The sequence below is a fragment of the Corvus kubaryi genome, unplaced genomic scaffold (genome assembly GCF_017639235.1).
Source record: "Corvus kubaryi isolate FWS band 111438036 unplaced genomic scaffold, C.kubaryi_AGA036_p1.0 split1-37374, whole genome shotgun sequence".
Taxonomy (NCBI): Eukaryota; Metazoa; Chordata; class Aves; order Passeriformes; family Corvidae; genus Corvus; species Corvus kubaryi.
In genome coordinates, this window is record NW_024582079.1 from 961,453 (window position 1) to 975,499 (window position 14,047).

At 49.3% G+C, this 14,047-nt stretch overlaps 2 protein-coding genes across 4 annotated transcripts in view; one reads left to right on the forward strand and one right to left on the reverse strand.

Annotated features, from left to right (window-relative positions):
- Positions 1–6,703, forward strand: part of LOC121657769 (leukotriene C4 synthase-like) — an 8,817-nt gene extending 2,114 nt beyond the window's left edge. Inside the window, exons 2-5 of the mRNA XM_042013844.1 lie at positions 2,709–2,808; positions 4,615–4,685; positions 5,344–5,425; positions 5,691–6,703. Of these exons, the coding sequence (XP_041869778.1) occupies positions 2,709–2,808; positions 4,615–4,685; positions 5,344–5,425; positions 5,691–5,838 (401 nt within the window). The 3' untranslated portion in view covers positions 5,839–6,703. The remainder of the gene's footprint in view (positions 1–2,708; positions 2,809–4,614; positions 4,686–5,343; positions 5,426–5,690) is intronic.
- The window catches only part of LOC121657768 (alpha-1,3-mannosyl-glycoprotein 4-beta-N-acetylglucosaminyltransferase B), a 51,290-nt gene continuing 43,794 nt past the window's right edge, over positions 6,552–14,047 (reverse strand). For 2 of the 3 annotated variants that reach the window (XM_042013841.1, XM_042013842.1), the window contains exons 9-16: positions 13,680–13,810; positions 10,752–10,859; positions 10,452–10,583; positions 9,638–9,831; positions 9,170–9,248; positions 8,625–8,712; positions 7,632–7,744; positions 6,552–7,556 (exon numbers count right to left, since the gene is read on the reverse strand). In XM_042013841.1, the coding sequence (XP_041869775.1) occupies positions 7,533–7,556; positions 7,632–7,744; positions 8,625–8,712; positions 9,170–9,248; positions 9,638–9,831; positions 10,452–10,583; positions 10,752–10,859; positions 13,680–13,810 (869 nt within the window). In that variant the 3' untranslated portion in view covers positions 6,552–7,532. The remainder of the gene's footprint in view (positions 7,557–7,631; positions 7,745–8,624; positions 8,713–9,169; positions 9,249–9,637; positions 9,832–10,451; positions 10,584–10,751; positions 10,860–13,679; positions 13,811–14,047) is intronic. The other variant, XM_042013843.1, reaches the window with a different exon arrangement.

A 14,047-nucleotide genomic window follows, 5' to 3' on the forward strand; every position in this document is an offset into this window, starting at 1 on the left:
CCCCTTTATTTTATGGCTTCAAAGGAAAGAAAACATATGCAATGTCACTGTCAGGCCCCACAGGGCTTGTTTGCCAGGTTCACCCAAATGTGGCAGATAGCAGCTGTGATATGATTTGACAAGTTTGTGGACATAATCAAATAGAGAATGAAGAATATTTCCGCTGAGGAGCAAAGTTCAGGGAGAGCTGAGCCCCTAAGCCACATGGGAATCCACACAGGTGATTAACCTCGAGACATGAATCACAAAAAAAAATAGTTTGAAGGGTCCTGCAGAGTAGATTGAACACTTTTTTCTAAAAGTCTGTGTTGAGAAGGCTCATGCAGTGTGGGTTTTTTCAACGCCTCATTCTGAGAAATGCTTCTGGGGACTGATTCTTCATCCTTAGTGCTTCACCGTTACACCAGGTTTGGGGAACAGCCAGCCATCCTCCAAAAGGCTCCTGCTCCTCTTGGGTGGTTATTTTGTATGTTACCCATCCCTAAGTGTCAGGGATCTGGGTAGGACTTGTCTGAATATTAACCCCTGTGTAGAAGCAAGATGCTAATTGTAGAGCTGATGGAGAGGTTTGATCTGAAATGACTCTTACCTCACTCATCAGTCACAAGAATCCTATGCTAGGAAAGCTGCAGATGGCACAAAGCAGGATGAAGAGCATTGCCCAGTGCAGTTTGGCTTATGCCACAAGCAGAGCTGCTCATGATGCTGTAACTTCAGCTCAGTCCATTTCTGGAGAGGAGACCGGGATGAGACCCTGAGAGCATCAGGGAGGAGGAGAGGTGATTACCTGAGGTGAGGAGGTAACAGGATGAGTCATGGTTTCATCTTATTCCCAGAGCTCTGCCAGCAGCTGCTGAATTCCAGTTGCGTGTTACATCTCTCTGGATACAGAGAGGGAATGCTGGGTCATGTCCCGCTGGACCTCTGGGGAAGGAGAACACCCTCACCCGTGACCAGTGCTCTACAAATGAACCCAAGAGGGGGGAGCATTCTTGTTTCTCCCCACCCTGCTCTGTCAGCACCTTTTGTTTAGGGCTGGGTCACCGTGGAAGACGCTAGAACGTGCTTAATTGTTCTTAAATGTGTCTTTAAAGGAATGACTGTTGGTATTTATGTTACTAAAGCCTTGTGATACACAAGTCACAGAGCATCAGATTATTTACATTTCTAATGCCCTTCTACGTATGTTCTAATGCTTTTCTGCAGGCACATGTCTTTCCTCTAATCTTGGAACATCTGTTCCTACTTCCCCTTCTCTATCCTGCTGTTCTGCTTTTATCTTTGTTACAATAAGACAGTCCCCAAGGCAGGCCTTACTCCTTGTCTCTATGTGAACTCTGGAAATGTTGCTACGCGAGGACTTTACTCACATAAGCGTCTCAGTGACACCACCACAGCCACCAAAGTAATTGTTTTCATAATTTAGTTTTCTCCTATAAGTAAATAGGAGTTTTCAATAAAAGCAACAGTGTAGTAGTGCACCTAAATAAAACACTTGGAGCATCAGCAATTGCCCGTGGGAGATTTCAATAAATAGTGAAACACTCCAAATCTTCATATGGCAAGTTTTCATTGTTTTGAAGTGACTTTCCATGTCCTTTACGAATGTACAAGGGACTGATGTAGCAGACACTGAGTCAGTGCCTTGGCTCAAACGTGGCACAGGCTGATAGCAGGCATGGGAGGCACCTCTGCTCCTTGAACTGCTGGACTCTTGGGGCTGCCCTACAGGAGCAAGGGGCAAGAAAAAATTGCCCTCTTCCCCATTTCCTTTTATTGCCATGATTAAAAGCATCTCTAATTGACTTAATGATACCCCAGTGCTTGACAGTTTGGATGCTGCTCTGTGATGTGGACCATCCTTTGCATCCACTAGGAATAGCAGAGTTTTGCACATCATTCCCATCAGACTGGCTGAGGGTGCACGGATGCTCTAAACACAAAGGGCAAGATTAAGAAATAATTCTGTGACTCGGTGTGGACTTGGTAAGGTTTTATTTTTTGTTTGGGCATGACATGATGCAAAGTGTCATCCAGCACTGGTGCTCAGCTGGGATAACCAAACCTGAATTTAAACTGATGCCTTTTCCTGGTCTTAAAATCAAGAGTCAAACACGGTTAGAAGGGAAAAATGGATTTTACCTTGGTATTTATTTTAAGGATCCTTAGGTGCACTATGTCTAGGTCGAATGCACCTCCATGCGTACCACAATGCACACCCCAAAAGATCTGGTATATCATTAAAGGTGTTACTAATTAGCACATCTATCAAAAATTCTCCAATGAGAGGCTTGAATGAGCCCCCTTCCCCAAGGAACCTTCCCCTGGATGGTTCTATCTTGGTTTACAGAATGTGTTCTGGAGAGGACCTTGGGGTCTGGGGCACACTATCCTGTACCTACGAAGCTTCTAAAATGTTTAGTCTTCTAGCTGAACAAACAAGTCCAAGAATGTAGGCAATAAGCACTAGGAATACAGAAGTTGTATAAAAGTATAACAGGGGTATAAAAGGAAAGGCAAAAAATCTCCATGGCATCAAAACGTGAAATAAATGGCACATTTATTACAGGTCATATGTGACAGCCCTGGACTGTGGACCTAGATCATATTATCTCTTTTATTCTAACCACTTGCTTGATTCTAAGCCAGATAAAGCTTGGCTAAATAAACACTGCTGGTCTGTTACCATTCCTGTGTTCTGTTTTTAGCCTATTTTGCAATGCAGGTGATCTACACCCGTCGGAAGTACAGGATTTCCCCTCCTGAAACAACAGGTCACCCTGAATTTGAGCGGACCTTCAGAGCTCAGTAAGATTTTGACTTTTTTGTAGTGACTTTGTCTAGATAAGACTTGAGTCAACTGTCACTGTCGGGAGACACTGGTCACCCTCAAGTCACCTTTTCACTTACTGCTACTGGTATTAGATTTTTCTTTCAATGCTTTGTGTGCAAAGGTCTGAGTTTTGATTTGGAGCACTTTGGCTGGGGTGTTTCTGCAGATCCATGATAATTCTCCTTCTGGCATTGTGAGGCAGCCAAATTATGAATTAGTGGCCGTATGGAGGAGGTGCAGAGCATTCATGATTAGCATCATTAAATTTAATATTACCGTTGGCTCCAAATGGTGAGAGCAGCCAAAGCTTTATTAATAACCTGACATTTTCTTGTAGTGTTTTGCTGTTGAATTGAAGCAAAGGGCTTTGCTGGCAGAACCAGCTACAAGAGCATTTTAATTTTTTCCCTTTCAGAAGCCATTGTACTGTGAGAGTCAGCACTCGTGGGGCCCTGCTGAGGGCTATTTCTTTTTGCTCTGTTCCTATGGAGAGAGCAATGCTGGAGGTAAACTGGAAATGTTCACAGATCCCTTCGGCTTCCAACAAGCACCAGATTCTGTCTTTCATCTCAGTCATTCTGTTTTGTAAGCGATTGAAAGGAATTGGCTGGGGCTGGTGTGAAGGGTAGTTCCAGCACAGCACTAAACCCCGAACAAAGCAGCTGCGTTCCCTCGCCAGTGCACAGGAAGCATTTGTGGAGTGACAAAAACACCAGCTTCAGTCCTTCTGTGGTGCCATGGAAGGCCAGCCTGCCTGGAGACATCAGCCTCTGTGAGCTGGGGAGCTGCTGATGTGGCTTTTAATTAAATACTTAACTATTAAATGTGTGTTAACCAAGTCATGCCATGGGCTGTGGTGTTCTGGGAAGCCCTGGCTGTAATTGGCAGAGAAGGTGACCTCGGGGAACTTGGACTTGAGAAGGTATTGCTTCTTTGTGGGTTTTTCTCCTCTTTTCCTTGTGGAATAGTACACAAATGGATAAATTGATATATTGAAAAAAAAAAAAAAGGGGGAAAAGTGGTATTGACATACTACTCACTTGGAGAAACCTGGCAGCCTCCCTTCACTGAGGCTCAAACTGCATTTACAGCATAAGGTTCTACAGACTTTTTCCAGCTCCCAGCCTGGCTCCATTCTCCAAAGGTTGATTCATTTTTGGCCAAAATTAAGATTAAATTGCCTAGGGAATAGTAAAATGTAGGAGAAGCAAAACCAGTGTCTTTAACAGCACAGCTCCTAGCCTTCTTGCAGAAAATCAGTATTTTTGCCACTAAAGGAAAAAGGAAGAAGAAAACCTGGCTGCAGATCTGATCACCTTCTGCTGAATTTTATCTGAGAGAAGTCTCCTTCTTAGAATGTGACATGTGTCACTCCCAAATTTGGGCTGTGCTCACCTGAGGGGAAGAGAAAGCTCCTTAAATACTGACATGGAGGCTCTCCCGCAGCAGCTGGCGGTGCAGCAGCTGTCTGTGATGGTGCTGTGTACGGAATGGAGCCTGTCGCGGGTCCAGCAGAGACAAATCTCCATCTCAGCCACAGCTCATCATTCCAGGGCCATGTGAATGCAGGAGAGGTGAACACTGTGTGTTGTTTGGGTGCTTTTTTTCTCTTAAATACAGATATTGGGTGTTCTGGATCACAGAAAAGGCTCCTTTCCCACAGCACAGTAATGGTTCTTATCAGCTCTGATGTGAGTTTCCCATTCCCTACTCCAGCCTTGGTTATCCATGCTCCGACATATAAGGAGGCAATTTTAACTCTCATCTCTGGTTCTCACCAGGGCAAACTGCTCAGAGTACTTCCCAATCTTCATTTCACTCCTCTGGGTTGCTGGAATCTTCTTCCATCAAGGTAACAAGGATGTGGGGGGGAACTCCAACCCAAAACACGTGAACAAACAAACAAACAAAAAAACCCCAACCCCAGTTTAAATCCCATTGTGACTCAGGCACATTCTCTCTGTGCTTGTGAGGCTGTTGTTCATGGAAAACAAATTTCCCCTTTAGCTGGATTGACCATGAAGTGCCCCAGCTCCTGTTGGGAGCAGCTGAGCCCATTCCTGCCTGGAGGAGCAGGCACTGGCAGCCCTTGCTCCTTCACCAGAGCCTGGCTGTTCCCTCATGCTGCTTCTCCTAGACAAGGTCAGGCTGTCCAGGGTGCCAGCAGCTGAGGCAGTGCTGTGTCAGAATGAGAAACCATAACCCAAACAGTTACTCATCCACTGTCTATCACTACCAAGTGAGTTTAGGGGATTTGGTTGCTGCCACAGGAAACTTGTGAGGAGAAATCATTTAAGCGAACGTTGCCAACCCAAGTCCCAGGGCAGCTCTGTGGGGCAGAGAAGTTCATCTCTTACAAAAAGGGAAGGAAGAAAACTCATTTAAACTCCCACAGTGGTTTAAAGCCAAATAACTCTGTGTTTGGTTTTCTGGTCATGCCCCATCTGCTGGGGTGACAGTGCTGGAACACAGCAGTGTCCAGGCATCCCCAGCTCCCCTCTTCCCCACAGGTGTGACTGCGGCATGTGGGCTGTTGTACCTCTACGCCCGCCTCAAGTACTTCCAGGGCTACACCGTGGCTGCACAGGGACGGTGAGTACCTGACCAGGGCCGTGGGCACCCAAAACCAGCCCAGGGAGGCTGGGAGCAGGATGTGGCCCCTGAACAGGTTTCCTTCCCACGGGTGGGACTGCAGGCAGATTTTCACCACCTCCTCCTCCTCCTCTCCTGCCCCCATGTGCTCATGGCTGTGCCACCTCTTCCCTGTCTCAAAGGAGGGTGGGGATGCTCAGCCCTGCCAGTGTGCCTTGTGCCCTGGCTGGGCTGGCAGTGCCTGACAGGGTTCTCTCCCACTCAGGCTGGCACCACTGTACGCCAGTGCCTGGCTGCTCTGGCTGCTCCTGGGTCTGGCGCTGGCCGGGCTCCTGGCACACTTCCTGTGGCCCAGCTCCTCCTCATGGATGTCAGCACTGGCCTGGCCTCTCCAGCTACGCAGTGCCTGGTGAGAGGGGCCACAGCTCTCCCAAAAACCACTGTTTGCCCCTGGCACAGGGGAGCCAGTCATGTGGCACCATCAGAGAGAGACTATTTCCCTGTCTCTGTGCTCCCCTCTGAAGGGAGGTGGATGCTGGCACTCCTCTGCTCTTCAGAGATAATTTCCCTTCTAGAAAGCAAGTGCTTTCCAGCCCCTGCTCCTGCTGAGGAGCTTCACCGCTGAGCTTTGTAGCACTGTCTGCTCTAAAATGCCTCTGGCTCTGCTTCATGGAGCACAGATCGACCCACATGCTGTCGTCTCTCCTCCTTACTGCTGTAATGATCTATGTTGAAGAATCACACCATGGATATACAAAAATAAATTATTTTTCTCACTAGAAATCACCTGTAATTGTCAAAGGTGCTCAGAGACTGCTGTGAGAATATCTGAGTTGGGGACTGTGTTTATAGGAAAAGCTGCTGTGACTAACTGAAAAGGATGGGTAAGCTTGCCTAAAACCACATCCAAATATTGGGAGAAAAGCCTGACCCTAGTCCAAATACTAAAGTCTGTGTTTGGCATTGATTGAATGACCTTTACCTTGCCCCAGCCTCACTTATCTTCACTTACCCATCCTGCAGTAGTACTTTGCCCTCCCTGGATTACACCCTCCACTGTGAACCTGGGGTTTGCAGAAGCCTAAAGCAGCCCTGCTGCAAGTGACTCTCACTGCTGCACCAAAGGTTTAAATTTAGCTTTTATTACAGTGCACATTATTTTATATATTTATATAGAGAGATGTACTTGAAAAAATCAAATGTATCCAATAATAAAAAATACAGCACATTAAAGTAGTATAATGCATTCCAGTGTATAGCTGAAAGGACATTGGGATTTACACTAATCCCTACTATTTTTGAACTGGGCTACTTCTGCTATTTTTTTTTTTCTTCCCCAAAAAACCCACATCAATCAATAACTGAAATAGTTATTTTAAAAAAGACAGTTTCTGCACTCAATTTCAAGGCATGAAGACACTGGAGACTTCACCATGAGTTAAGGGGCTGTGTTCAATGCTGGCAGGCACAGTGTGGCGTATTTTATTTTTTGTTTTCCCTGCCATAATCATAGCTCCAACCCCTTTGAATTCATTCCTCCTCTGCTGAAGGAGGGTCAGTCTTTGCCCTCACTTAATCCTCAGCTGTGGCCAGGACTGTTGCCTGGGAGAGGGCAAGGCAGACCTTGGTCCCTGCCGCCTCCATCCTAGCGCGCCAGCGGGGTCAGCTGGCAGGACTCAGTGTGACCTGCTCTGTCCCCAAATACAGCCAAAGACTGCCCTGTCCAGGGCTGAAGGTGCTTTTTGTCCCCACGCTCGCTAAAGCTCATCCCGACCCCAAACTGTCCCGTGTCCGTGTGTCCCGAGCGGCAGCCGGCACCCTGAGGGGCCGAGGGAGCGGAGCAAAGCCACCCCTCTGCACAGGGGGTTGGGTTCTGCTTTTTGCTCCTCTTCAGGAGAAGTCGATGCCCGTCCTGGCCCTGCAGCCCCGCTGGGGATGGTGGGGCCGGCCGAGCAGCAGCTTTGCTGCAGTCTGGCGGCGAGTGCTGCCTCCGGCAGCCGGCCCTGCGCTGTCCTGGTCCGGGCAAGGCGCCGTGGGGAGGAGGGAACAGGAGGGAGGGAGCAGGACCAGGGATCCAGGAGTGTGTCCATTCTGCCTCATACATGTTTCACTCTGCTTTTTTGATAAAAATCTGAAAGAAGAGAGGGATGGGATGAGAGCGATGAGCAGGGCAGGGCTGGGCAGGTGCTGAGGGAGCTCGGCTTACCTCGCTCAGGATGATCCACACCGGGGAGTCGGTCTGGATGGACAGCCTGATGGCCTCCAGCGGCCCGAAATATGGGTCCACCTCGCCCTCTGCGATGCCCTTGGAGAATGAGCCTGGTGGGGAGAGCATGTGGCTGACGCAGGGATGGTCCTCTGGCATTGCCCCTTCACCTTCCCCTCTCCCTGAGGGGCACCACCAACAGCCCCAGCAGCCCCTGCCTGCCACTCCCCAACACAAGACAGGCTAAAAACCAGCAGCGTGGATGGCAATACAGTGCAAAATACCACACTTTGGAGAACAAAAATCAGGTAAACAAAACAAAATGGGGAGTATTTGGCTAGATATTGCTGCTGTGCGAAAGGGGACAGAGTGGCCTGACACACTTTTTGCGTGTGATTTGGTTTTTTTTTGAAAATGCAACTGGGAGAAACCAGCCAGCATGCAGAGGAATAAGAAAATGGCAAAACACTACATGTACCAGGAAATTTTTCTTTTATTTGTCTACTTAATAAAAAAAAGACATCTTAGCAGGGACACCAGGGCTGTACCACACACTGGCAGGTCTCTGGAGGCTGCAATTGCTCCTTCTTGTACAAGGGCAGGGCAAGCACTAAAACAAGCTCAGGTGGCAGGAGACAAAGTTTGACCTGCAAGTGCTGTGAGTACACAGACTGAAAAACTGCCCCTGGTGGAGGTTTTTAACCCCATCTTAAGCAAATGGATAATCTGCATCATTTGCTCCCAGCTCTGAGCAGAGACTGGCAGAAATGCAGGACTGTAAACTATCTGAGGAGGACAACCTGGTCTGAGAGGGAGGGCAGTGTAGGAGAGGAGACAATGACAATTAAATCCTGTTCCAGCCTGGCTCCTGGCAAGCAGAAATTACTCTTTGCCAAGCAAACAGCTCTAAGGTTCTTGACTGATGTGCAGGTGAGGACATGGGCTGTGTTATCAAAGCCAGCAGGCACTTTACCACCTGACACCCCGCTGTACCTATCTGGATGTAGCCATCCGCTGTCCTGCGGTATTTGACGACTGCGCCTCTTCCCTCCTGCAAGGCTTCCTTATCTGACTGCAGGCTCTGCAGAAGGAGAGGAGTTTTGTGCAAGGCCAGAGGCAAGAGTCACCCAAAAGTCCCAAGGCAAAGTAGCAACCCCAGAACTGTCCTTGCCAGCAAACCCTGGCATCTCGTCCCATACCTGGCACCCTGAGACACATGCCCAAAAAAGAGGACATTTGCAGTCCTCATGCTGCTGCTTCCACTGCACCATTCTGGCTCCATCCCCTCCTCTGCAGTCATCCCACCCATTGGAGCATCCCCTCTGCAGGCAGGGATAGCTCACACAGACGTGCTCAGCAAAGCACCTCGCTCCCGAGGTGGCATCACACCAGGCATGACCCCCTGGCTCCCTGCCAGCACCTCAAAGAGGCACTCGAATCTTGTAAAGATTTTCCTGATGGCTTTAAGCAGTTCCCTTCTCTCAAGCTGCTTTTGCTTCCCACTCCACCCTCACCTCAAGTCTCAATCAAACCCTTACGTCAAACGGCAGAACCTCCACGGTCGTGTTGAAGAGTTTGTCTTCTGGGTGCTCGATGTTCCCGCTGCGGAAGAAGAACCTGTGACAGAGACCAAATCCAGGGAAAGGCACACTGAGCGCGGGGGCACATGATGGCTTTCACCCCATCCGAATCATCAAACAGCTCAACCTAACAGGCACCTTCCCAAAGAGCCCACAGCACGATTTGGCAGGAGACTTTCTGTACCAGATTAGTGAAACCATGGACTGCTCACAAGTGCAGGAAAGCAAAGGGCTCTGGCAAAGGTGGCCCCACTGAGAAACGGTGAAATTGTCCTTCCCTTAGAAGAGCACTGCTCTCTCCTCCCGGGCAGCCAAGCAGGAGACAGGCAAGGAATTTGATTTAAATTGCCAGGAGAGCAAAAGTCAAGTGTCTCCAAGTGCTCTGGGGTGTCCCCACACCCCCCTGCTGACCCCCCAAGCACTGGCCTTTCGATACGGAGCGGTTTGAAGAATCGGAATCGGATGAAGTCTCCAGCAGTGGGAGTGAAGGCCCAGAAGAAGTCCTCCCGCAGGTAAGCCTTCTCCAAGGTGAAGTGCTGGTAGGTTTTCAGGCTGGTGCTCACCTCAGCAGGAGGGTTGACATGCTCTTTCCGCAGTGCCTGTTTTCCAAAGTCCTTGTCCTTCGTGGGCACAAAGCAAAAGGGCAGAGAAGGGCCATGAGCTGCTCTGGCCCGTGAGGGCCCCAGCTACAAGGCACTGCAAATTAAAATTTTGTGATTTGCTGGGCACAGAAGGATGAGAGATGGAAGTAATTTGGGGAAGGCATTAGGCAGGGGAATATCTGACTGGATCCCAGGACACAGCTTCAGGAGAGCCAGCTCAGAGAAACACCCCTGCTCTGTGCTCTGATCCAGCACACCAAGGAGCCCTTCATTGTCCAAATGTCCCTGAATGCCTGTTTCTGCCCCAGGAGCTCTGGAAACAGTCCTTACGCTTGAGGAGAAAGCGGCTGGGAGGCTGACAATAGCATAAAATGACTGGATTACATGGCCTGACAGCACTGCACTGTGATACAAACTGGATCATACCATCCATTTCCCTGGGGATCACACAGACAGCACAGTCCAGGGATGTGTCTCCATGGGCTCTGCACTTGTAGTTGTGGGAAGCTGCATTTTGTTCATGTTGAAACACACATCAACAATTCCAGCTCTTCCGCAGTGAGTTCTAGCTCACCTATCACCAAATCCCAGGAATACCGAGTGGGGTAGGAAGGAAGTCAGATCAACCCAGGAATCACCTCTCCAAGGTGCATCAGCAGATTCTTCGAAGTGACTTGCCTGGACCACGGGCTGGCACTCAAGATGGGTGTCCAGGACAGGTTCCAAGGCTTAAAATCTCGCAGTGACTCTTGGTGCATGTCACTGCCACTCTGAGGAGCAAGAGCTACCTGAGCTCACTGTAACTCAGAATAAAACACAACCACTGCACAGAAATCCAGCTGCCACCAGCTGCTGTCACTGATGTCCCCACCCAAAGACAGCCAGTTCCTGGGTGCCTGCAGGCCAGGCCACCTGCAGCTTGGGCAGCTGGTACCCACCTTCAGCTTCTGTATCTTCCCAGCCAAGGAGGAGTGGGTTCCCACATGCTGGAAGAGCGAGGGCTTGAAGCGGATCCTCAGGTTTGCCTTCTGCCTGTCGCAGTGTTTCTGAAACGAGACAGCCCCACAGTGCCCCAGGCTCAAACCTCTGTGGGCCACTGTGACCCACAAGAGGGATGGACAAGGGCACAGGGAATGACAGACAGCCCTGCCCTCCATCTCTATGCCCTTCTGTGTTATTTAGGCTCTAATTTGGCAAGAGGGCTTTTAACCACACTCTGGACAAACTGGACTGTGACTCTTGGCCACTCACCCCCCAGGCTCTGCTGGGCAGTGTCCGGGTTCAAGTGCCAAATTTCTCCTTGCCAAGCATAGCTTAGAGCACTGAGCAAATCCCCTCTGTACTGTCAGGAAGGGACAGCCAGATAATTGAGTCTCCTTTGCCCTTGGCTTATTGGGAAAGCCTTTTTCCTACAACTCAGAGCTTGGGATCCCTGATGTCTGAAGGTACAGTAATCCTGGGATGATTCAGAGCCCAGGTGAACAGGTACCAAGTGCGGGCTCTCTCTGGATGGGCAGCTCCCAGTTTGCTGGCAGGAGCTGTGAGCAGATGTACAGCACATGCCATCATCAAAGCTGCTCGGCTGTTTCACGCCTATCCACCACATAAATAAACTTGGAGATGCAACTGCGATCCTGGCAGTGATTTACCGTGGAGTGGAGGGAGAGAGACGATGGAGAGGGAATAAAGGACAAAAGGGAAAATCACTGAGAGCGTGGGGAGATGAGAACTCACATTTTAAAATAGCTCATTTCTCTCAGTTTGGGGGAGCAGGACAAAAATACAGGTGAAAAACTGTATGGAGAGGGTATTTGTTATCCAACTTTGGCTTTTTCCAAGAAAAGAAATGCCTGCACATCCCTAATGCCATCTGCTCTCTCAGCCTCCCACCCAGCAGAAATCCCGCGGAGGGCACGGCGTCGCCGGATGCCTGGAACAGACAGGGTGCCACACCAAGCCCTCACCACGGGCCAGGAGCTGGGAAATTCCAGGCATGACCCTTGCGAGCTGCAGAAGAGATAATCCCCTAATCCAGCTCACGTTACATTAGAAAATTAAAACTAGCCGTGCTAATGGGACAGACCCTACTCGCTGTCAGCAACTCTGGATGCAACTCCATCATGGCTATCTCACTCTGGATGGGGAGAGGAAAAGGGAGCTACAGCATCTCTTGATTTATCTTTCTCCCCTTTTTCTGTTCTGCTAAAGAAACATTTGCTGAAATGTTTCTTTAGCAGACAAGCCAGGAGGGGGAATAGCTCAGTTGGTGGTAAGAAGGTCATCCTTTCACACAGCTCTACCCCAGGTAAATCTAAAATTAGTTAAAAAAGAAGGAGCAAAGCACTTACCAAAAGCTCAGGTCAAACAAACTTTCAATCAAAAAGACAAATCCTCCCTGCTACCAATTTGATTCTGCACAGTGGGATTTACAAGAGAAAGTCATGTTTGAAAGGGCGCTGTGCAGAGTTAATCATGCAAACAGTGGGGGAAAGGAGCCAGAAATCCACATGGAAAGTAGGTTAATTTTTAAAAAGGCAACATGTTTAAGAGATTTGCGGTTTCCCCTGAGAAAACCTTGGTTCCATCAGGTAGGAAAAGATGAGCACAGATGAGTTAAGAAGAAGATGATCCTGCGCAGCAGGATCTGCATTTAATCAGTGCTCAAGCTGAGGATTTTGAAGGTGGGGGCACAAACAGCAGCATCATTCCCAGCTCCATCCCAGCATCCCACCAACTCGGCTTTGCCCACAGTGGTGCAGAATGTGGGGCTGCCAGACAGGCCTGGGGATTGCTCTGTCACACCTGAGCACATGGTTTGAACTGTCAGGAGTGACATCGCCTGAAACTGGTCCTGCTGCACAAGGGGTACAGGAGCAGATGCCACGTCCTCTACCAGGGATCAGGCCACATTAAACCACATCCTTGCCCCAGTTCTGCAGAGCCCTGAGGATGGTCCATCCCCCCAGCACATTAATACAATACTAATTCCCAGAATGACCACTTGCTCTGCCATTTGTCACCCCAATGTGGCTGTCACCACGAGGGCTGTCCTAAGCCACTGGCTCTGAGCTCTGCACAGGGACTCTGCTGCCTGTTCTCCACTGGGGGAGGAGGGCGAGCAAGTGTTTGAGTAAATACAGCATGTTCAGAGAGGAGACAGGAGAGTATGTGGTTCTGAGCTCATCTTACATCTGCTGCCGCACACACTCCTTCTCTGCCCTTCCCACTCGCTTTAGCCCCTTGCTGGTGGAGTTCAAACACAACCTCCACAGGGCACAGGGGCTTATGGCTCTGCAAAAGGAGTGGCAGCATGAAAACAGAGCCCCTTTCACCTCTCTGCACCCTCCTAGAAACCCTGACAAGAGCTTTGTATGATCTGGCTTCATTCTGCCAGACTGTGCAAGGAGGGTTTGCTCTGGGTCGTCTGGGGTGAGCTCTGGGCAGTCTCCATGAGTGCTCCAGGTGGGTACAGCACATGGATCCAGCGTCAAAGGGTTATTCTGGGGTTGTAGTCAGTGAGTGGGAAATGGCTTCAGGGAGAGAAGCACACCGGAATGCAAAACAACACAGAAGAATGGGGAATGACTCCTGTCCTCAAGGACTGGAGGAGAAATACCCTGTTAGTGCTTAGATGCAGAAATAATGCCTTTTCTGGCAGCTGCAGACTACAAAAGCCTGAGCTCCCAGGTCTCCACTTACACAATCTACAAGGACACCCCGCGGCACGCTCCACAGGGATGGCACGGCACAGTGCAAAGTCAGTTAACACCAGAGCTCACAGAAAAGATCCTCTGGAGGCACAGCCAAGCATATATTTGCCCACACAAAAACAGAGCATTTCCCTTCAACAGAGATTGTTTACATACTGCATCTTTCTCAGGGTTGCAGACTTTCACCCAGAGGATGTGATCCAGCAGCCAGTCAATGGGTTTGTCCTTATAGAACATCAGGATGAATTCCACAATCAAGCTCAGATCCAGAGACTTGAACATTTTTCCTACAGCACAAAGAAAGAGAGAAGATAGAGAGAGAGGAGCTATGGTATAAAATGGTCAAGAATCAGAGCTGGGAAAGAAAAACTTGGGAGACTGGGCTATGGAGGTTAGATGTGTCCATCTCTCTACGTAAAGGAAACAACACGTGGCCCCAGTTTACGTACCAGCACTGCTGACACTGCTAATGCACTTCCGGATTTAATATTCGTCGCAGAATTAGAGAGCATTACAGTCTCGCA